The 23,129-nt window shown below is 44.7% G+C and overlaps 2 protein-coding genes across 2 annotated transcripts; both read left to right on the plus strand.

Annotated features, from left to right (window-relative positions):
• The first annotated feature begins 573 nt into the window (after positions 1–573).
• LOC128315726 (histone H2B type 1-M) lies at positions 574–5,012 on the plus strand. The gene is made up of 2 exons (XM_053223248.1): positions 574–1,013; positions 3,771–5,012. Exon 1 carries the CDS (start codon positions 624–626, stop codon positions 1,002–1,004), a length of 381 nt encoding a protein of 126 aa, XP_053079223.1. The 5' UTR covers positions 574–623; the 3' UTR covers positions 1,005–1,013; positions 3,771–5,012.
• A 13,709-nt stretch (positions 5,013–18,721) lies between these two features.
• LOC128315721 (histone H2B type 1-C/E/F/G/I-like) lies at positions 18,722–19,214 on the plus strand. The gene has a single exon (XM_053223240.1). It carries the CDS (start codon positions 18,737–18,739, stop codon positions 19,166–19,168), a length of 432 nt encoding a protein of 143 aa, XP_053079215.1. The 5' UTR covers positions 18,722–18,736; the 3' UTR covers positions 19,169–19,214.
• The last annotated feature ends 3,915 nt before the right edge of the window (positions 19,215–23,129 follow it).

Below are 23,129 nucleotides of genomic sequence, written 5' to 3' on the forward strand. Positions count from 1 at the left end.
TGGTTGTGTTGTGTACGACTTGCCCACTTTGAAATTTGCACTTGACGAGCCAGTGCCATGCTTAGGTTAGGAAAATATTTTAGCCACCGCGGCTTTTCTGCACCGTCTCCTGGTAGAAAACCAAGACACGAAGGCCAAATCCAAGGGTTCCCTAGCCAAGCATACTGCAGAAACCCAGGTTCCTTCCAGCTCCAGTATCTAGGACGTCAACACGCCACTAGGTGTCCATTATGCGAAACCCACCCCAACCCAAGCTGTACTAGCCAGCGAGAAGCCGTGCCCACATACCCACCCACAATTAGGATTTCTCCGGGAAGGTTTCACTTTAGATTAAAAAAAAAAGACCAACAGGTAACGTCCTTGAAGGCGCACTTATACTAGCTTCCGGTAGCCTAGTCTAGACCTTCTGATTGGGTAAAAGAAAAGTAACGAAACAGCCAATGAAAAGCTAGACCTGCAAGTATCTTTTACATTCGCATTTCTGACAACACGCGAAAATTAATCCAATTGCAAATGATCTTACTAACCTCATTAGAATACCGCATCTATAAATAAACGTGACCTTGCCGCGGCTGATTATTCCCTTAGGTCTTAGCCACGGTGTCTTAGGTTTTATCGCCGCGATGCCTGAACCCACCAAGTCCGCCCCGGCCCCGAAGAAGGGCTCCAAGAAGGCGGTGACCAAGGCGCAGAAGAAGGACGGCAAGAAGCGCAAGCGCAGCCGCAAGGAGAGCTACTCGGTGTACGTGTACAAGGTGCTGAAGCAGGTGCACCCCGACACCGGCATCTCGTCCAAGGCCATGGGCATCATGAACTCGTTCGTCAACGACATCTTCGAGCGCATCGCGGGCGAGGCGTCGCGCCTGGCGCATTACAACAAGCGCTCGACCATCACGTCCCGGGAGATCCAGACGGCCGTGCGCCTGCTGCTGCCCGGGGAGCTGGCCAAGCACGCCGTGTCCGAGGGCACCAAGGCCGTCACCAAGTACACCAGCTCCAAGTAGACTCGCCAAGTAAGCGCCCCCTTACCCAGCCCCAAAGGCTCTTTTCAGAGCCACGCATGCTTTCGAGAAATGAGCTGTAATCTCTTTTGGAAAGCTGTATTCGGGTGTCTGATGATAAGTGTATATCTAGCTATGACTTCAACCAATTTTCAGTTACAGGTGCGTAGGAAGTGTTTGCAAGTTACCGGGTCAGTAACCATGCCTACCGTAAATTACATGCTCACGTCAAACGAAAATGGTTCTAAACAACTACTATCCCTTCAATTTCACAAAAGTAGATAATCTGAAGTGAAAATCCCATTTGAGGACACAGCTCTCGACTCCCTGGGCTGGGCTGCAGATTGATGATGAGGCACTTGATAAGGAAGGAGCTTAACCAGAGCACAAAGGAGCCTGCTCTGAAAACTGTTCTCCTCACCTTTTTTTTTCTTTTCCTTTTTAATGTATGGAGGTGATACTGAAAATAGCCGAAGGCCGTGGGAGCGTCCCCGAAAATGTACGTGGGCTTTTCTGGTCGGCCTGCCTTGCAGCTGCTCCCATATCTGCTTGCTCTGAGCAGCCGGCCAGGGAGGGGGCCTCTCTGGGGGAGGAGGGTGGCAGAGTCTATACTGTATCCAAAAGTCGCAGCGGGACCGGAAGGGAACGTGTCTGGGCTCTGAGAGGCCTTCCAGTCCTGTCAGTTACTGTCGCCTCTGTCCTAGGAAGTCCTATTTCGCTTCAGTCTTTGGTGGGAAGCATTCAGCTGTAAAGTCCTCTGGGCCACGAGACAGAGGCCCACTGCTCAGTCCCATCAGGTGTGTGACTGTGATGAGGCGATGGTTCCCCCCGAGACCGAGGCCCCCTTCTCAGCACCCTGGCCGCTTCCCTGGCGTGCCCTTGAGGTGAGGCCGGAGTGGAGGTTGGAAGGGAAGGAAAGCCTTTCGGGCAGGCAGCGGTTTCTGTTGCACAAGCTTCGCTGGCCTGAAGGGTTTCAGCTGCTGGGGAGTGAGGAAAATGTAGACTTTCTTTATTATTCACCAAGAAACCTGATGAGAAATCTTTCCTGGTGACGCTGACGCACCTGCCGGGTCACATCCTCAGGGTAGAAGGTGAGCTAGAAACGAGCACACACACAGACACACACACATGCACACAGACCCACACTCGCCACGGACGATGGCAAGGAAGAGGGTGCCCCGAGCCTTGGTGCTGAGCAACGTAGATTCTGCCACCGGCAATCTGGACTGCTATCCAATTGGTTTCCGGCATCAATATCACAGGGATTCAAACACCCAGGTTGAGAATTAATTTAGGGATTAAGCCCAAGCTGGCTTTGTGCCCCTGAGCACCTGGATAATGCAAACGCAAATCCTCTCTGGGGGAATGAGCTTCATTGTGGGCCTCAACAAATCCCCGCATAGGACACCTGGAAGAAAAGGAACGAGGCTTCGTACGGGACATTAGCACATTATTCAACAAGACACTGTGACCCAGAATAAGAGCAGGGACATAGAGTAAAAGGAAATTAACAGATACAGATTTCAAGTGGCTCACTTTAATTTCTTTAAAAAGAAAAAAAAAAAGAATTTGAAATATGCCAAAGGACTGAGATGCTAGTAAGATCCTTGACATATGTCAAAATTCCCCGCTAAATCGTTACATGGCGATAGTTCACAGTATTTCTCATAAATTAGTTCATTCAAGAGATAGTTACTGAACGTCTTTGGGTCAGACACTGGCACGGGCACTAGAAATACAAAAAGAGACGACGTTGTCCCAGACCATCTGGAGCCCTCTGATTTGTAGAAGATCAAGAAAACTTACAGCTAATTGCTTCCTTTTTTTTTTTTTTTTTTTAATTCATTACAATCTAAAAAAGTGTTTATCACTCTTTGGAACTCTGCTGGCAGGGGAATAGACTTATACGGGAACTACAAAGCTCATTAAATTAAGGTAAAATATTCATCTCAATATTTGAGTACTAAACAGAATCTAGAAATGCTAACAGACATAGTGCAAAGTTCAAGTACACTCCCAAAAGACCCCCCTCATGTCTGGCACCAACTGCAAAGTTGAAGGGTCTCCAAAACCATCCTCGGATTTGATCATTCACTAGATGACTCACAGAATCCACTCAACTTTATTGCACCCAAGGTTGGGGGATATTAATTACATCAAAAGGATACAGATTACACATAAGCCAAGGTGAAAGGCGCATGGAGCACAGGCTTCCCAACTCAGAGCTTCTGGTAGGTCCTTTCCCAGTGGAGGCCGGGGGAGGGTTTATGTCTCCCTGCCGCACAACAATATTGGCACAACACACAGACATTGCCAACCTAGGGGATTTGTCATATGAACATGGTTGACTGTCCACGTGGCTGAACTTTAGTCAGCAGGCCCTGTGGCGGTAGCCCACATGCCACATGACCCAAAGCCCCCAACATAAGTGACATTATTACCCTATCCTGTGCAGCCCAGGGCTTCTAGGTAAACAAAGATCATCTTATCATGCAGGATATTCCATGAGCCTAGAGATCCCCTCCCAGCAAAGGGCAAAGGCCACATCTCTCTTTGGATAAAATCGGTTCTTCACCATACACATCGTCATAAGAAAAACCATAGGTTTACCATTTTGATTAGATGGCTATGGTTGACCATAACTTGAATTCTCCAACTATTTTCTTTTTTGATGGTTCTGTCAATGGTTTGGGGTATTTAGAGCAACTGTGGACCCAAAAGTTATAAAGAGATTTCTAACTGAAGATAATGTTTTTCTATTTTATTCAGATGAACAACTTCAGCTGTCTCCTCCTTGACTTATACTCCCACTGCCCTCCACACCCTGGCGGCAGCAAAGAAGACTTAGGAGAGGTGGAGATCACGCTGGGGAAAGTTCAGAGTTCTTAACCTTCATTTTGGTGGCGTGGGCACACAGCCCTACATAGAAAAAGACGCTCCCTTTGTTTTACATGGACAGCGGCACTTGACTGACCTTTCCTTTCACCAACCATGAAATTGCTACCGTGGAAAGGGAACAGGAATTGTAGAAAAGTGAAGGACTAACGTTTTCGAATTTTGTCTAAAAGTTTAACCGTGAATGTTAAGCTGCATTTCATAAATACAAAACAATAAAAGTATCACAGCCAAATGGTGGCTATTTTTTAGGAATAGGGAGAAGAAGGAAGGTGAGAGGGACTGAGAAAAAGAATGGAAGAAGCAAATGGCTACTGCAAAAGGGAGCGTCAGAGCCTGAAGACCAAGGGGAAGGCACAGAGGAAGATAGTTGGAGAAAGCAGAGGGAAAAGAGGGAGATGAAGAGCTAGACCTTGTTATGAGTTTGACCCTTCAGCTGGGAATAGCACATTTTACGTGCTGACATACGCCCCACATTTCTTGGGTTTGGGGGTGAGTGGATGATCACAATGTTACAACATCTGAGAGACACTCTGACCAGCAAATGCACATGGCGCCCCTCAATCCGGCTCTAAACTTGCTCTGTTCGTTCTTCTTCATTACCCTTAGCATAACTGACATGAATTTGCATATTGTTGGTTTCCTCTTCCCATTCTCCAGGCTCTAAGGTCCATTGGGCAGAGTTAGTCCTTTTTGCTGCTGACTCCCCAATGCCTAAGGCTGTTCCGGACGCACAGTAGGCTCTCAATTAGGATTTACAGCAATCATAACCGCTTAAAATACACATATAACAATAGGGATAGAGGATGAACTGAATTGTTGCAAATGGTTAGTAGACTTAGCGACTCAGTCTTTTTGGGTCTTTCCACGACTATATAACAATAATAAAATGTTCTAATAAGTAGTGTATTACTAAGGATTCAGTGAGGTAAATCTTGTAAAAGTCTTAAAGTACTATGGACATTTATTAACACTTAACAATTGTCAGCAAGAACTATATTTTCCTTAGTTGCTGAATTAAAAGGACAATCAGAGTAGCCAATTTTTCGCAGGTCAAAAACTAAGAGACAAAATATGATCTTTGAATGACTTGAATCCCACCACAAGAAGTATATTGGGGGATTTGTAACGAAGATCATGTTGCTTAGGAATATCTCTTGATTAAGGATGGTTTGAGTCATTATCTGCTCATGTGAAAATGACGAAAGGTAATATTGGAGTAGAGATACCTCATAGCGCATTATACAAACACATGTGAAAAGAACTCTCTTCCTTATACAGATTCCTTATACAGATATCAGATATACACTGATATCAAATATCAGCGCTGATGGCAAAATGGCACCTAACAAATAAACCCTTTTTTATTTCTTCAATTATGGGAGAAATATGAATGCAAAAAGAAATGAATGTAAACACTAACTGAAAATGTGGATGAGCTCATAGAATTTATCAAGTATGAACATCTGTTTTGCCTGAGAATGATTGATTAGTGTGCCTACCCTGCTCCAATCTAACCCATCCTGGTTTAGTGTACATGGATTCCGAAAGCATTATCTCAGTGTAAGAGCCTAAATAAAGGGCTTTAGTATTTTCATTTCACTTGTTTTAATTATGAAAACAGAATTTACTGCTGTTACAGGCCTACAGGGAATCATTATTTATAATGGACTATGTTTGCTGGAGAAGTCTAAATGAGGAGGGCAAAAAGTCTGTAAATGAGATGTTAAGATCAATAAAATTCGTGGAGAAGTGGAATTCCGCATTCCTTGTTGACCCACATCATTCCCCGAGATCTCTCCTTTCTAGACACACATTTATTTTTTCACTTTATCTTCTGCTTCAAAGTCTGAGTGGGTAAGGCCTAAGCACTGTTTTGGCTCTAGTAACGATCTTGGAGGTAAGTAGCTTGATTTAGCTCAGCTGACATTAAAAAAAATTTTTTTTAATGTTTAGTTATTTTTGAGAGAGAGAGAGAGAGAGAGAGGGAGCACTAGCAGGGCAGGGGCAGAGAGCAGGAGACAAAATCCCAGGCTGGTTCCAGGCTCTGTGGTATCAGCACAGAGCCTGAGGGGGCTCGAACCCACAAACCATGAGATCATGACCTGAGCCTCAGTCCCATGGTCAACCGACTGAGCCACCCAGGCGCCCATCAGCTCACATTTATGAGGGCACCTCCAGCATCCGAATTAAGGGAAACACAATACTTTGAAGCAGTCTCAAACGTCCGCGTGCACCAAAATCACCTGAAGTATTTTTTAAAACGTAGATTGCGGGGCCCCACCTCACAGATTCTGATTCACCAGATCTGTAGCAGGATCCCATTATTTGCGTCTCTATATTACCCAGGTGATGCTGATGCTGCTGGTCCAGGGAATCACACCTTGAGAACCGTGCTTTCAACTAGGAGAGGATTTTCTTGAAATACGAATACCAAACAGCAACACAAACCCGATCACATTCAGGTCTTAACTGAAACTGAAAAGTCCTAAAAACTGGCAGCCGCCCTCCTCCAACCTTCGCGACCCCGTGGCCCGGCAGGCCCCGCCTCCCCCCCCGCCCCGGCCAGTGTCACAGCCACGGCCCCCGCGCCGGCTTCCTCATTGGTCCGTCCTGTCACGCCCCCACCCGCTGGTTTCTCATTGGCCCTTCTTGCCACGCCCCCTCACGCCGGCTCCTTCCGTGGGCCGTCCTGCAACTCCCGTCCACACCGTCCTCCTATTGGGCCGTTTCCGCGGCAGCCGGTGGGCCCAACGAGCCTCACGTTGCGCCTGCGCCACGTTACGTGCTTCCGGCTCCTCGGTTGGGGGGGTGGGGGGTCGCGCGTCGTCTTGGCCCTTCCGGCCACCGGCGCCAGGCTGCTTCCCGTGTCGCCCCTGCTGGGGCGCAAACCGTGGCGACCCGGCCTCGCCGCGCGGCCGCTGGACGTTCGCAACAATCCAGCGGGCCGTCTGCAGATGAGAGCGCGGAACCGAGCGGTGCGCGGACCGAGCCGCGGGGCAGCAGCTTCCCTGGTCGGCCTCCTCTCCGACGGTTTCCGAGCTGGCCCGGCCCTGCTGCCCAGTGGCCGAGGACACCCTCGCAGTGGCCGCGCAGGACGCCCGGCTTGCACAACCCCGATTTCCCGTCCTCATGTTTGTAGGACACTTCCTTCGAGTATTTGAATGTTACATAGTTTCTTTCACGATATGCACACTAACCCATGTATTTAGAACTACTTTGTTTCCAAACATGTGAGAGGCTTTTATTTTTACTATCTTAAAAAAAATACTTTTTAACTGCTCTATAGGTCGAGGAGGATAAAAGAGTGCAGTATAGGGGCTCCTGGGGGCTCAGTTGGTTAAATGTCGGACTTTGGCTCAGTGTCCACCTCTGCGTTGACAGCATGCAGCCTGGAACCTGCTTAGGATTCTGTCTCCCTCGCTCTCTGCCCCTTCCCCCCCCCCCCAAAAATAAACATTAAAAAAAATTTTTTTTAAATGCAGTATATATGAAACTGGTACCTATTTGTTCGGAACCTCTTGTTAGTATTCTGAAGCCAGGGTTGAAATTTTGAAATGAGTACCTTGAAATAAGTCGGATATTCTTTAGACATTAAACGCAGGAATCACCGATGAAGTTATGTTTATCGTGTTGTTCAAATCTTCTATAAGCATAAGCATTTTCCTTGCCTTTTATATGAATTTCAAAGAGTAGTATATCGAAAGCTTGCCCTACACTTGTAGACCTGAAGTAACCTTGAATCTGGCCGTTGCTGCCATACATAGTGGCTGTTTCGTCGGGTACATCAAGGCCCTGAAGGTTACATTTTATCAGTGGATTTTTATTTTATCTTTATGAATTATAGCTCTTTCTCATCTCCCGAAGTTCTATTTCATTACTTTTAAAAGTGGGCCTGGTTTTGAATATCCCTTGCTTCTTGCCTGTATTATTCCATTTTTATTTCTTCAGACTTTAAGCAAATATTTCATAGTCTCTGATAATTTCCATATCGGAAATTCTCTGAGGGAGAGGAGGGGATCACTTTTGTTTGGAAGCCTGACTCCTCATAGTGTGTTTTTCTTCTCAATTAGGTCACATTTATTATGAGTTTCTATTTAGACACCCCAAATTTCTGGGAGAGTTTCTGGAACGTAATGTGTGTTCAATAAATAGTGGGTGAATAGTTAGTTGGTGATAGATAGATAGATAGATAGATAATAAATAATCTGTGTACCTACAGAATTGGGGTTAAAGAGGTTTCCTTCCTGAAGTGGTTTGTTTGCCTCCACAAGGCACTAGAGGGCGCAACGAACCCGCCGTTCTTTAATCTGGAACCTTTCACTGAAAGACTCTAGGCTTTTGGTGAAATCCTGCTTGTAAATTTCCTCTACCCTTCTCCACAGCTCCACCTCTGTGACAAAACAGGTCTCCTCTTAGAAATCTTTGCTAGATTTTTTCCGCCTCAAGCCTAAGCTTTCTCAAACGCTCTGGCTCTCGCTTACTAGGTGTCTCCAGTTCAGTTTAAGGGTCTAGAGTCCTTTTTATCCCCAAGAGGCTGACATTGACACAGTGCAGAATCTTAACGCTACTTGCCCCCAAGGGAACCCAGTCTGCCGTATTTATCAATAGGGCTTTGGCTACTAGCTGTTTATTGTTCTGGGAGATTTGGGGGGTTTTCCTTGGCTTCTTGTGATCTAGGCCATGACATGCTAGAGTGTTTTGGCAGTTTCTCTACTCCTTAGCTTTTTTGCTTCAGGACGGCTTTCCAGAATATTTTGTTTTCCACACTGGAACTAAAATCGCTTGTAGTGTGTACCTCTCTATCCCCACTAATACTTTGAGCTTTAAAATTTGTTTAATATTAATATTGCTACGCTTGTTTTCTCTTGATAAGCAGTTTCCAGGCATATTTCCCTTCATTCTTATTTTCCTTTATTATGATTTTTTAAATCCATACATGATTTATTTTCAGACTCAGGAGCACTTTCTAATGCACATTTTGAATTACACACAGCTTCTTGGTTTAGGAAAAAAATCATTAACATCATAAAAAGATAAAATATTGTACATATTCCAGAACTCTAATGTTGGGGAGGAAGAATTCCTCTGTACTTCAAAGTCCTTGTAGCTGGACTAAGAATCAAATTGATACGGGACGGGTTAACAGTTGAAAGTCAAAATTAATGGAGTACACACACAGAATTCACACACACATGGGAATTTCAAAGACCGGCAAAATAAAGTATGTATGTCATCCTGAACTAAGGAGAAAGGGGTAGGGGTGTGGGACTTCAGGGGGAGGGAAGGCAATTCACAGAGGGATCAGAAGAGCACGTGTTTAGTATTTACACGTTTGCCCTGCTTTACAAATGGATCGCTCGGATAAAATTTACCTTTGTGAATCACCCTTATTCAAGGAAAGACCCCCCCCCCCCAACTTAGGTTCTTCTGTTTGGTTAAGGGAGGGACAAAAGTTTTCTTGAGCTGCTGGGTCTCAAGTGTCTTAAACTCAAAATGTGTCAAAATGGCATAAGCTGGGAGGGTGGGGTGGGTGGTACACGTCCTGAACCCCTTCACTTTCCCCAGCTGAAACTTCCTTGGGAGTTTCATTTATTCAAGGTCGGTAGTTTAATCTCCTTGATCTGGTCTCTTAGTCGTGACCATAGCCAAACTCATTTCCAGAGGCAGTGATCAAGGTGTATTCTCCAAGGTAGGCCCATGGTGCAAATACTCAGGTGTTAAACAAGAAGCATTTCTATGGAAACAAAAGAAAAGCAATGGTTGATGATTGGATCTAATGTAAACCCAGTTTTTGAGTCACGGGATAACCAGCTGAGAAGACTTCTGTATGGCAGAGTTGAAGCCATCTTCAGACAGAGCGAGGGCAGGGACTAGCAAGCCGATAGATCTTCCTAGATTGTAGTTCAGGGGTCTCTGGTGATCCTTGGAGGGGCCCATAGAGCAACCGCACACAGATTATCTACGCATGAGCTATTAGGGCAATTTCTTCACATCAAGTCATTTATACTTAGTTTGCAGGGCTTCGGGGAAAAGGGGAAGTTTCAGCTCTCAAAGAATTCAAAGTCAGAAAGACGAAAGAAAAATCAAAATGTTAGCTTAGAGACTTGTGGCCAGCCGCTGGAGGACACCAGAAGAAATCACGATCCAGTTCAGTTTATAACATATAGTATTAAAATCTAATATCTACAAAGATGTGTGGTCGAAACGTATTTTCTCTGTATACTCACCCTCATTTTTACCAAAGATGGCCATATTAACAGTATTTTGTTTGCAAAATAAGTCTAGTTTTAAGATATCTTGGCCTGATTATTTCCATAAGGGCAGCAAGAAGTGTAGTTGACGGTATAGACTCTTGAAAACCTGCTTTGCTGGAACTTTTCATAAGGAATCTCGAGATCAAATTGGTAATAGCCTCTCAAGACCAGAAGCCAAGCCAAATGCTTGCCCTCAGACTTTGCCTGCGATACCTGTACATCTGGGTGAATTCCTCTCTTCTTGAGGTCCCCCAGATATCCTGAGGTTCCTGTGCCTGCCAGAAAGTAACCTTCTCTACTCACCTAGTAAGGTAGCTTGGAATTCTGTAAGCAAGGTATCACGGTGATATTTCCTGGCTTTATTGGCTCCATAAAGTCAGCCTTAGTTCCTCAAAGTTGATGGGTCATAACTGAGTCCCTCCACATCTCCCTCAAATACGACAATCTAGTCAAAGACTCGGTAGTATGACCATTGTTCCCAATGACGTCTTGTCATAAGGAGAAGACGTACTTATTGAACTTATATAAATAAACATATTGCCATCAAAATATAAGAATTCTCATGGAGACTTTCTGGATGGTTCAGATAGGGACAAGAGATAAAGCTTTCAATTTGTTCACAGAGGCATATTTTGTCAAATTGCTGAAGTCAGTGAGCTAAGAGAAGAGGTTTTCTTAATCTGGAAAACAAAGCAAAACATTTGCTAAAAGTCAGCAATATTTGAAAGACAAAGTCATACACAGCATAATTCTCTTCCTCAATTCGTCCGGTCCCATGTTATTCTTGTTTGCTTGAATCCAGTTTTTCCACTAGTCCTGGAAATTTTTACATAGTTCCGTTTTATGGTCTTAAGGTTACCAGAAACCCACAGAGTTTTTTCCATGAGGGTCACTAAACACGAAGTACATTTGAGGGAAACTTTATAGTGACATCTGAGTAAAAGTATAGCCGTATCTTAGCAAAGACTTAAAATGGTCGTGGTTAAGGATCTGATTTGAGTTTCATTACAAAGCAATTGACAAGGAAACTTTGTTATTTTTGGGGGACATAGAACACTTCAAGACCTCAGATTTCTAGGAGTTTCATAGTATTTTAGATGATGTATCTATATGAATACCCACCAACAAGGTTTATCACTTCTTTCACAATGCCTCCCATGTAATTTCACATACTAAATAAGCCTAATTAGTTTAGTTTCTCATCAAAAATGTTTTTTGAAATGTTACAGGGGCCCGCTAGAAAATTTCACTCAGATTATGGTCAAAAGACTTCATTTTAGAATATGATTCTGGGAAGTATGTCCACAAAATAATAATAACAAAAGATGTGAATATTCAATCATGGATTGAATCATAAGGATCACAATCGTTATGAAACGATCCATTTGTAACAAATATGTAACTATCCATTTAATTGTAACAGCAGTAAAAGATACCAGAGTCAAATTCAGATGGTTACATAGTTGTGAGTAAAATTTAGCTTTTTTTAATATTAACACTAGGTTTTCTTAAGTAATCAAAGACCTGATAAATATGGGAAATTATTCTGGCAAACAGAATCATTGTTTTTTTAGGCAGATAACTTAAAAGGTAAAGAAAACATTTGTTCACAATTTCTTATGAAGAGCAGAGCAATAGCTGAAGAAAATTTTGTACTTGTAGCAAAGAGAAAACAAAAACTTTGCACCCACCAGTGTGCATCTGATACTGAAACTTGTGTACTAATTTCAATTTGTCCTAATCTTAGCCAGTACTGACCACATATAAAGTTTCCTTCCGAAGAATCTTTCTCCATAAACCTACAACTTTCTCTATTTAACATTCCGATCTTGACTTGAATGTTCTGTCTTTAAGCAACCAGTCTTGTTTTAAGGCTTTCTTTTGTCTCAACAAATATGTCTTTTTATTACTCATACTTCTTACCAAAAGCACATATCTTACTTTCCTTGCATACAGAGCTGTCATTTCTAGCAGTCTTTATTACATTTATTAGAATGATTTATTACGATGATTAATGCTTAGGGGCGCCTGGGTGGCTCAGTCAGTTAAGCATCCGACTTTGGCTCAGCTCATGGGTTGGAGCCCCATATCATGCTCTGTGCTGACAGCTCAGAGCCTGGAGCCTGCTTCAGTTCCGGTGTCTCCCTCTTTCTCTGCTCGCACTCTGTCTCTCTCTCTCAAAAATAAACATCAAAAAAACGTTTTGAAAATGATTAATGCTTAGAAACCTCAATTCCTCTTGAAAACTAAGTAGGAAGCAATTGTGAACTGTTACACCACAACTCTTCATATTGGCCAATTTATGAAAATGTGATATTATTTTTAGAAACGTGGATTTTTTTCCTAACATAATCTTTCAGTAAAGCATAAAATGTTTACTAGCAAACCTAAATTTATCTTTAGCTTCTCTGTGATAAGGCAAAAGTAGATAAACATGCTCAGTACTTAATATGTCATTATCTTGTTTTATTCGGAACAGAGCTAGATCATCAACAAACTTAACTTTTACCCATCATTTAACTTACAAAACTTTAAAAGGTTAGCTTTCCAAAGATTTTGGAAGTTATTTAGTTTACCTATAAAGCTTTTTACTTTATTTACATCTACATAAATTATGTGTTTTAACAATTATGCATAGACTACCCCGCAAAAACTTCATGAAGTAGGTATTCTAAGTTTTTTTTCTTCCTAACAAAGTTTGCAACAGAAATGATGGCGGTTTGGGGCGATGATGCGGTGGTCCAGAGCCAACGGCCAAGAAAGAATTCTTGAAGATGTCTTTGGTGCAAAAAAAGTGATTTTATTAAAGCATGGGGACAGGACCCGTGGGCAGAAGGAGCTGCAGGGGGTTGTGACAGGTAACTCATTACATACCCTCAGGTTGGGAGGGGGTCAGGGATAGAGTAAGTCTCTAGGGTATTTTGGAAGCAAGGTTTCCAGGACCTTGAGGGTCTGGTGTTGTGAGGAAAACACCATTTATTTACCATTAAATAAAACCTCAGCCTTGAGACCCTTCAGATGTATATCAGGGGCCATAAGCTTGGAGTATAATTGCCAACATATACTTGGGGGTTAAAGATAAAGGAGGTTTGCAAAGGAATTTTTATGTGTTTCAGGAGACTTACAGGATCCTGGGGGGGGGGGGGTCAAGATAATGTTAAGCCAAGACTTTCTTTTGCCCCCCAGCAAAGTGTCACCATCAAGGCGGCTGAGCTCCTAGAGGGAGGTCACTCTGCTGGTTTCAAGGACTTGTCACTGGGGGGTAGACAGTTAAGGAAATTTAATTTTTCATTTGCCTTAGTTTCCCATCACCATGGCAAGCACTTAAACCCCCTTCCATCTTGATGAGGGTGATATTAGGGCTCCAGAAAATGGAGCCTATAGGTGTCTGGGAATTAGGCTGTGGATAAGATTGCCTTTTTCTTGCAGTTTACTAAGCTCTCCATAAACTGAAGGAGACTCCTGTCCCGCAGGACTGTGATCTCCACGAGTCAACCATCTGCTTTCTTTCCTTTCCCCTGTTCTTGGGTGGCCAGGAGTGTCCAAGGAATATCACACATGCCCCACCTGGCGGGGAGGGGTGGGGGGGCATGCTGTGGGGGTGGACGGAGGGGTGCTGTTAGCCTATACTTTGCCCTCAGCCCACCCCACACCCCCTCATCAGAAATACCATGAACTTACTGGATTCAGTAAACACAAACAGGATAAAAATTTTATATTTCATGGTGATAACTCAAAAAGCACGTCTATTTTAATGAAGCCAACAAACTGCAATTAGCTTCAATACCAAATATCTTCCCAGATTCTGTGTATTTGAAAATCATTTGGATTATTTTCTACCTTTCTGAGTGTTAGAGTGCCCAATCTTTACAAGCGTGTGCCAGCTTCCAACCAACTAAATATTGTACATTTAGTTATATATAAAGCGTATATAAATATAGTACATAGTCATTGTAACAATACCATCCAGAAGTAGAGAAAATCTCTCACATTAAAACATACATGGACATATACACACATATCCTAATATTTGTGGAGAGGACATTATAGGCCCAATTATCTATATATCCAGCTATCTGTTTATTTTTTTGAAAAACTTTTCCCTAAAGTTTGCCTGTCAGAAAGATTGGCTCCTGGGTCCCAGAGAAGATGGGGGTAGAAATTTTACATCAAAAGGCAGAGACAGTTTTCTTCAAGGTGTATATTTGGAGCCCACCTGCCTGTTAAGGTAATTGCTATAGTCTGGGCAAAAAAAGTCATAAATTTGCATTTTAAAAAGGCCTCTTCCCCATCCTCCCTTTTTCTTTCTTTTTTTTTTTTTTTTCCATGCAGTTTCAGGAGAGTGTAGGATGTGTTTACATTTCAAAGACATGATGAGATTTATAATTTCAAGGGACAGAGAAAGAGCGCAAAGAAATTTTTTTTCTAGAGTGTCAGGGTAACTGCTATTTAGAATTTACCCTCTTTTAAAAATACAGAACAATTTTCTTTCAATATCCTGATTTTTTTTTAATAATAGCCACAAACATTTTCAAAGGAATACGCAAGATCTGAAAATTGATAAAGACAGGTGGGCTTTAACTTGTTTCTAGAGTTGTGGTTGTGGTTGTGGTTTGGTAGAGATTTGTAAAATCAGGACACGTGACCCTAATCCCCCAAAGACTGGATTATAGCCCGAATATCAAGGATGGCCCATCTTCTTAACTGAATTTGCTTCTTTATATCAGGGAGAATTTTAACTAAAATGGGAACCAAAAGATTTACACCTTTGTAAACTCTATATGTAGCCGTTTAATAACCTTGTTTTTCTGGGCACACAATTTAAACTTGGCTTCTATTAGCCCCTGAGTATTGGCCTTTTGCAAATCATTTGCAGGAAGGCCTAGGAGACACAGTGATCATCTATTTCCTCAGAAGGCAAAGTTGTGAACGTAGTCAAATAATCTTTCTAATTACTCTCTAAATTTGGTAGGATCTTTTGAAAGCAGACATAAAGGGGCTTTATAATTTAAAAGCTCTGCTGTTGCCCAGGGGACACTTTTTTTTTTTCCCCCTGCAGGGGCGAGTAGGGAAGAGTGGATCTAGGCTACCACTGCCAAGGACATGGTGTAGCAATGCTGAGGCTTGACAGAGCCCCATTACAGAGCCTTGGAAAGTAAGAGCATGGGCACCCCTACGGCCAGTCTCCACTGCTTTTGTTAAACTCATTTCCAGGGTTTCAGTAATTACGTGAGCAACATCTATACTCGGAACCAAGAGATTAGGCCAGTGATCTCTGTAAATCCTGTAGGGAAAGGGGAATTAAAAACAGGCAGATGCAGCCAAATTTTAAGAAGGAGAATTTGCATTAGCTGTGGACATTTCCTTTTGTCTTGTGTCTAATTTCCTTTCTATTACCTCATCAAAGGAGTCACCAAGGTGAGCCATTATAAGACAATTGAGAGCTCTTTAAATATATTTTTCAAATACAGCCAATCTAAAGGATCCATTGTATGGCCATTGATGAGTAGGATCTATTAATAATGTCTTGAAACAAAAAGCCTTTTAATGGCTTACTCCAAGACACAACAGGCGTCCAAAGAGGGCACAGAGGATGCAGACTCCTGATCCAAAAGTTTAGTTCCTAATTAGTCTAAGAAAGCAAAGGTGTTCAACGCACAGGCAGTAAGGACGGTATAGTGAAAAAGATGTCTCTGGTCTCCCATGAAAACATGATACACCTCCAGTCACAGACCCATGAATCAGTGATAAGCGGGTAGGCGCTTCTGGAATGGAACTTTCCAGCTCTAACAAGTGGGGAAGGTTGAGATGGCAAAGATTCCTATGGGCCAGAACCTCTCATGACAAACACACCCGGGAGGTGGCACAGCCAGCCAGCCAGACAGGGAATCTGGGATCCCCAGTCTATTCAACTGGCCATCGGCGTGCACCAGATAAATGTACCCTCCAATTGGTCGAGACCAAAGAGAATATTCTCATTGCTCAAAGGCCAAGCTCTTAAGACACAACAAAACAAAAGGAAAGTATTAACAGATCTAAGCCGTGGGTCTCATGGAGCCAAACTAATTCCTAGGAAGTATTTGCTGTGCGGTCGGGGACTGCGGGTTGTTTTAGAGTGTACTTCCGTGCACAGGAGTTCTCTTTTTCCTTTTTCCTTTTTTTTTTTTTTTGATGTTTATTTACTTATTTTTGAGAGAGAGAACTCAAAGTGGTAGAAGGCAGAGAGAGAGAGGGAGAGAGAATCTCAAGCAGGCTGTGCCCTGTCAGCACAGAGCCAGATGCGGGGCTCGAACCCACGAGCTGTGAGATCATGACCTCAGCTGAAATCAAGAGGTGGACGCTTAACCGACCGAAACCCCGCAGGCGCCCCTGCACAGACGTTTTCTCGAGCTGGTGTACCTACTATCCATATAGCCATTCCCAAGAGCAACTCACCTTACCGCGGGAGTTTTCTTGAGCCGGCCAGCCCTCTAACAGCTTCTAAGTGTTCAATCCATCCTCACCAATTCTGGGGTGAGGGCTTCCAAGAAGTCCCTTAGCAACGAATGACAAGCAACGTAAAAGACACAGACAAACGAAAACAAAGCCCATCTCTGGGAGGAAATGGATCGGTTACCAAAGGGGACCCGGCCAAATCAACCAAAGAGCCCTTCAGCCCAAAGAACTAGTTCCACAAATAGTCTCTCCTGCTAATCTAAATGTCAAAAGAGAGAAAAAGGACGCTCACCACTCTTGCTCCATCAGACTCCACAGACAGAGACTCCCAAGAGGCTGACGTGGTAAGAAATGTGACCTTCCAGCAACATGTCGGACGACCCAAGGATCTCTAAGCTGCTGCAGTGTCTAGGACAAACAGTGTCCAGTGAGTTAAAGTACCCTGCAGACTATGCCAGCCTTTGGGGAGCATGAATTTCTGTCTGTCCCTTCAAAGCTCCTTCTACACAAGTTAGCATGAAAAGATTTACAGGAGAAAACCAAATTTATAGTATACATACAGGGAATCCACAAATACACGGAAATGCCAAAGATAGGCTAAATGAGGTCAATAAATCATTCTCGACTAGGGGGCAGGGGGCAGGGGGTTGAGATTACAGAGGAAGGGAACGCACTTCATAAGGCAATGAGAACAGATGTTTGGTCATTAGATGTTTGCACTTTCATTCACATGGGATGGGGCTTCAGAGCTGACAACCAAGAAAGGATTCTTGAGATGTTGTTGGCGCAAAAAAAGGTGACTTTATTAAAGCACAGAGACAGGACCCATGGACTGGGATTGTGAGTGACTGGTTATACACTATGGAGTAGGAGGAGTGAAGGCAAAAGGGAGGCCTCCAGAAAGACTTGCATATGCTAAACAGGACTCCTAGTAGATGCCAGGGGCCTTGCTACTGCCAAGCTAGGGTTGTTTTCCCACTAGTAACACCTTAACATTAGGACACTAGGGGGTTCCTGGAGAAACGTTATGCTCTATAATTGCCTCAACTATTTGTCAATGGGCTGCAGGTTATAAGGAAATTTAATGTTACCTGCCCTCTCCTTTTAAAAAAAAATTTTTAATGTTTATTTATTTTTGAAGGAGAGAGACAGACAGAGTGTGACTGGGGGAGGGGCAGAGAGAGAGAGACACAGAACATGAAGCAGGCTCCAGCTGAGCTGTCAGCACAGAGCCCGACGCAGGGCTCGAACTCACGAACCCGCGAGATCATGACATGAGCTGAAGTCAGCCGCTTGACCCACTGAGCCACCCAGGGGACACTACTGGCCCTTTCTTTCTTGCCTTTGTTCCCACATCACTATGGAGGGGACCGTGATGTTGGGGCTCCAGGAAACTGAATCTAAAGGTTTCTGGAGATTAGACTATTGATAAGATTGCCCTTGTAATTTACCAAGATATTTGCAAACTGATGAAAATTCATGTCCTGCAAGACTGATCTCTATCAGTGAACCATTTGTTTTCTTTCTGTTCATTTGTTATTAAGTAGCCAGGAGAGCCTGAGGAATATCACTCCTATCCTGTGGAGGGGGGCCTGTGCTACCTTGTGTTCTGCCCTCGGCTTGCCTCACGCTCCCTCATCAGATGGATCACTCAGAAAAATCTTATCTCTATTAATAACACTTATTTTGGAAAAGACTCTACTCCCAATTTAGATTTATCTGTATGGTTAAGAGAGGGAGAAAAGTTTCTCTTGAACCTGCAGAGTCTCAAGCGTCTTCAGCTAAAAATAACCCACATGCCAGACAGGCATGGTAGAGGGGGGTGGCCAGGCCTAACCCGAAACACTATAAAATAATCAGCACTTCTTACACAAGATTGCTTCCCTGGCATTCCAAAACAAAAGAACAGGCCTTCTAATATCCAAAATTAATCAACAAATTAATCTACATTGCTACACACTAATCATAATTTGTTCTAAAATGGTTTAACGGGACTAAAGCGGCCAGGAAGAACAGGGGAAAATTTCTCTCCGGATATGACCAATAGGAGAATAGAGCTCGAACCAATCAGGCCACACGACGAACCCACCAATCAGAAGTCTCAAAATGAATCCTACATTTGCATAAAGCTGCCTACAAATAAGCAGGATGCTGGCGCCCCCCCCATTTTTTCTCCTTTCGGAAGACGACAAATTTGAAATGCCTGAGCCAGCGAAGTCCGCCCCGGCCCCGAAGAAAGGCTCCAAGAAGGCGGTGACCAAGGCGCAGAAGAAGGACGGCAAGAAGCGCAAGCGCAGCCGCAAGGAGAGCTACTCGGTGTACGTGTACAAGGTGCTGAAGCAGGTGCACCCCGACACCGGCATCTCGTCCAAGGCCATGGGCATCATGAACTCGTTCGTCAACGACATCTTCGAGCGCATCGCGGGCGAGGCGTCGCGCCTGGCGCATTACAACAAGCGCTCGACCATCACGTCCCGGGAGATCCAGACGGCCGTGCGCCTGCTGCTGCCCGGGGAGCTGGCCAAGCACGCCGTGTCCGAGGGCACCAAGGCCGTCACCAAGTACACCAGCTCCAAGTGAGTGCTGGGAGACACGATCCAACCCAAAGGCTCTTTTCAGAGCCACAGATTTTCACCACCAGAGCTGTGCGCTGACACGCGCTGGGGTCTTCCTGGGCATTGTTAGGTTACTGGGGACACCCGCGGGAGAACCCGCTACCGGTTCTTTGGGAGATTCTCCCTTTGGCTCGGATCGCGGAGGGCTGTACAGACGTCGCCAGCAGCATAACCGCCCGTGGCAGAACGGCTAGCGCTCACTTCCCGGATCCTTACAGGTTCTGGCCCCTTTCCTAAGGCTTGCACAGGCGCGGAGGCTGCTGGCCCCTTCTCGAAGCTGACCCCGGTCGCCACATGGGAAGTGTCACTCCATGGGTGTAAGCAGCCACAATGACATTTGAAAAGCCCGCCGTGTAAGGGCGGGACTTCCTCTCCCGGTGCCCCGGAGACGGCGGCCCGCGTTCTTTGTGGGCATCTGATCCTCTCACTGCCCTTCCCCACTCGTTTGCCAGGACTCCAGGATCCTGCTTAGGCGTGTGTCCTGGGTCTTCAAAACGTGTTCACCGGCTGCCGCTCTCCGGTGAGGACACAACGGTTTTTAGCAAAAGTCTTTGATCTTGCTTTACCTCCTAAGCTGCTCTCAGAAAGGTGCTTGTCATTATGTTTGGCTTTTAGGGTGTAACGTGACAATATATTCCTCTCCCACTCCCCTCCCTGACTCCCAAGTGACTTCCAAAAACAATTCTGGATATTCAAGCGCTACAGTCGCCTCACAAGTGCAGCCCCCAGAATACGAAAGCTGCCTCAGCTGTCCCGAGTCCGTCCTTTTCCGTCACTTGGCAGAATTCGTCCACCTGTTCTGTCATCAGCTCTGGTCCCCAGCTCAGTTGAGCAAAAGGGCAATCCTGAGAACTCGGGGACCCAGGGAAGTCAGAGGGTGGAGAGCAGGAAACGTGGACTCAGGACATGCGTTTTACCATCCTGATGCTGGACACCAGGGTCTGGAAGGCTAGAGGTTGTGATCACGTGACGCCAAAGAACCTAAACCTGAAAAATTAAAAGCAGAATTTGTCTCCTTCCCTCATTTCTACAGACCCTGTGACGTAGAGGCTTCCTTCTGAAAGTTAGATGAGAAAGTTTGGGTTCGTGGCACCTTCCCTGTAAATGGAAATACCAAGTACACCCAAGAATCCCTAACTCTGTCCTCCAGAAAATGCACTCGAAAATCACTAACTCTGTCCTCCAGAAACTCCTAGCCAGCCTTCCTAGCCAGTCTACCTGGTCTCCCTTTATTCTCTCAAAAAGGCAAAATAAGTATGCAACACGCCCCCCCCAAAAAAAACAAACAAACAAGTATTTGTTTTCCCATTGCCAAATGTACAACTGCATTTCAACTTTTTGTGATCACCTTGATTTCAGTTTGAGGTAATACTAAAACTCCTCTGTCCGTAGTGAGTCTCCTTTTCATTCCAGGGAAGTAGTTTTGTGAGAAAGCATACGTGACCATGAATCATCCCTCTCGGTGCCTTTCAATGATCCCCGTGCTGGCTGCACGATATCAGACATCAAGGCCCACAGACAGCCACTCACTGAACGCTCAAACCAAGCCTCAATGGATGCTTTTCCTCCCGTTTTTTTGTTGCTTTGCTTTTTGTTTTGTTTTATTTCTTGCTTTTTCACACTTTTTGGAATGCCCCCTGACCTCTCCAGCCTCCAGGCCTTCGCAACTGTTCTCTTCCGGAAATGTCCCTGATTCCACTTTTCTCCCCAACACACACAGTTTTGTAATCAACAACTCTCCCTTCGGCTTGCTCAATACGTTGTTGAGGAAGCTTCTGAACTGCCCTGTTAAAGACTCTCACAGCTGCAAAGATCTGGCCCTATTCTCAGCCCCAAATTCCTCATTACTGACTGGCTGGGACCCTCAGGACTAGTGTGGTTGAATCAGGGCCTGCTCCCTGAGACCAGCAATGAAGGATCCCTTCTCTACAGCACAGGCAAGGAGGGAGGAGCGACCTGAACAAACCCGAGGCTGGATTAGGAGGAGGGGAAGTGGCACTGACTGCCTCAAACAGACGCCTTCTAGGCAGAAACAAGGAACATCCATTTGTCGCATTGGCATTCAAGTGCCAAGCACTGAATTATGCACCCAAGATACAGAGCAGCGCCGCTAACCTTGAGTGTGCTTCAAAGTCACCTGGAGGCTTGTTAGAGGACAGAGTGCTGGCCCCACTCCCAGAGCCTCTGTCGTCTCCTTAGCTCTGAGGGATATCTGGGAACTTGGCTTTCGAGCAAGTTCCCACAGATATAAATGCTGCTTCTAGCTGCTCTGCTCTGAGCACATCTGATACATGGAGAACAAGCTGACCAAAGCCCCTTCCTGCGTGGAGGTTTCCGGTGGTAAAGATGAGGTTATGCTAGATGAGGACAGAAAAATCAGAAAGCAGTTGAAGGGATTTCTTTCCGCATTTTGTCAAATGGTGATCGATTTCCTCTGTGTGGGGCGTTAAGCGACAGCAGTAGGCATGACAGACGAGAGACTGCTCTGTGGGGCTGAGATCCTAGCGGGAGAGGAGAGAGAATCAACACACTGATTCCTCAAGTCGATCATTCCAACTAGGAGTTCTCACTGTTATGAAACTATGGGAAATAAACCAGGTGCCGTGATACTGACCAGGTGAGGGAACCGAGGAACCAGGGGATACGACTCGACTCGCAGGCCAAGAGACTGTTGCTACAACAAAGCTCTAAGGCAGGGAGGAGTCTCTGCTCAAAAATACAAGTTCTGTGTGCTGGGAGAGAAGTAAACAAATATGAGGTATTCGGGGAAGACACTGAGGGTTAAAGGGGGGCCTGAACATGTTGGACCTTAAGCGCCAGGAAGGCACCCAGACTTTTATTGTGTCGTGAGAATCTATTAGAATTTTAAAGCACTCAGGCTGCTGTGTGGGAAATGGGATTTATGGGATTAAAGGTAGAAAGAAGCAGAAAACAGAATTGAAAAAAGATCTGGGTTTCATAGGTGAAGAAACATGTTGCTGACATTTATTGAGCACTTTCCATGTGTTTAAGAAACCATAACAGTTTCGGGGCGCCTGGGTGGCTCAGTCGGTTAAGCGTCCGACTTCGGCTCAGGTCACGATCTCGCGGTAGGTGAGTTCAAGCCCCGCATCGGGCTCTGTGCTGACTGCTCAGAGCCTGGAGCCTGTTTCAGATTCTGTGTCTCCCTCTCTGTCTGACCCTCCCCTGTTCATGCTCTGTCTCTCTCTGTCTCAAAAATAAATAAACGTTAAAAAAACAAATAAATAAAATTAAAAAAAAAGAAATTGTAACAGTTTCTTTACAAAGGTTAACTCATTTCGTGCTCTCAACTTCCACGGATTATCTAAACACAACTATGATCTCCTTCTAATCGACTGGGGATGAGCAAGGTGTGGGGCTGGGGTTGGAACCAGAATGTGTGCCCCCAGCCTGTATGCTTATCCACCGCTTGCAGTGCTGCTGAAATTCTTGCATAATTACCAAGAATTCTAGGAGAGGATGAGGTTTCAGAGACTGGGACATGGCAATGTTTAAATCCCCTAAAGCATTCCACGAAATGTAGCAAGTGAGTAGTTGTACATGTGAATCTGGGAACCAGAGCAAAGTGGGGACCGAACATAGAAATTGTGACAAGAGTTTGGAAATAGAAATGTTATTGTTGTTGGCATGCAACGGAATTGGAATTTTCCCATGGGGAAAGAAGAAAGGAAAGAAAAGAAGATGGCCAAAGATTCTAAACGGTGAGGACAAAAACCAGGAGATTAGAGTCACAGAAGTCAAGAAAATAGTGTTTCAGGAAGGACGTGTGTGACCAGCCTGGTGTGATGTCTACTGAAATGACAACATGGGAGACCTTTGCATGCGGTAAATGGAACCCACTGGGAATTCGAGTTACAGGGAATAACAGGCAACCCAGACATTTGGGACAGCTTCAGGACTCAGGA

The sequence above is a fragment of the Acinonyx jubatus genome, chromosome B2 (assembly GCF_027475565.1).
Source record: "Acinonyx jubatus isolate Ajub_Pintada_27869175 chromosome B2, VMU_Ajub_asm_v1.0, whole genome shotgun sequence".
In the NCBI taxonomy this organism is placed as follows: domain Eukaryota; kingdom Metazoa; phylum Chordata; class Mammalia; order Carnivora; family Felidae; genus Acinonyx; species Acinonyx jubatus.

Excerpts from the sequence above, each read along its gene's own strand:
- LOC128315721 (XM_053223240.1), top strand. The coding sequence starts at position 18,737 with ATGCTGGCGCCCCCCCCATTTTTTCTCCTTTCGGAAGACGACAAATTT.
- LOC128315726 (XM_053223248.1), top strand. The coding sequence starts at position 624 with ATGCCTGAACCCACCAAGTCCGCCCCGGCCCCGAAGAAGGGCTCCAAG.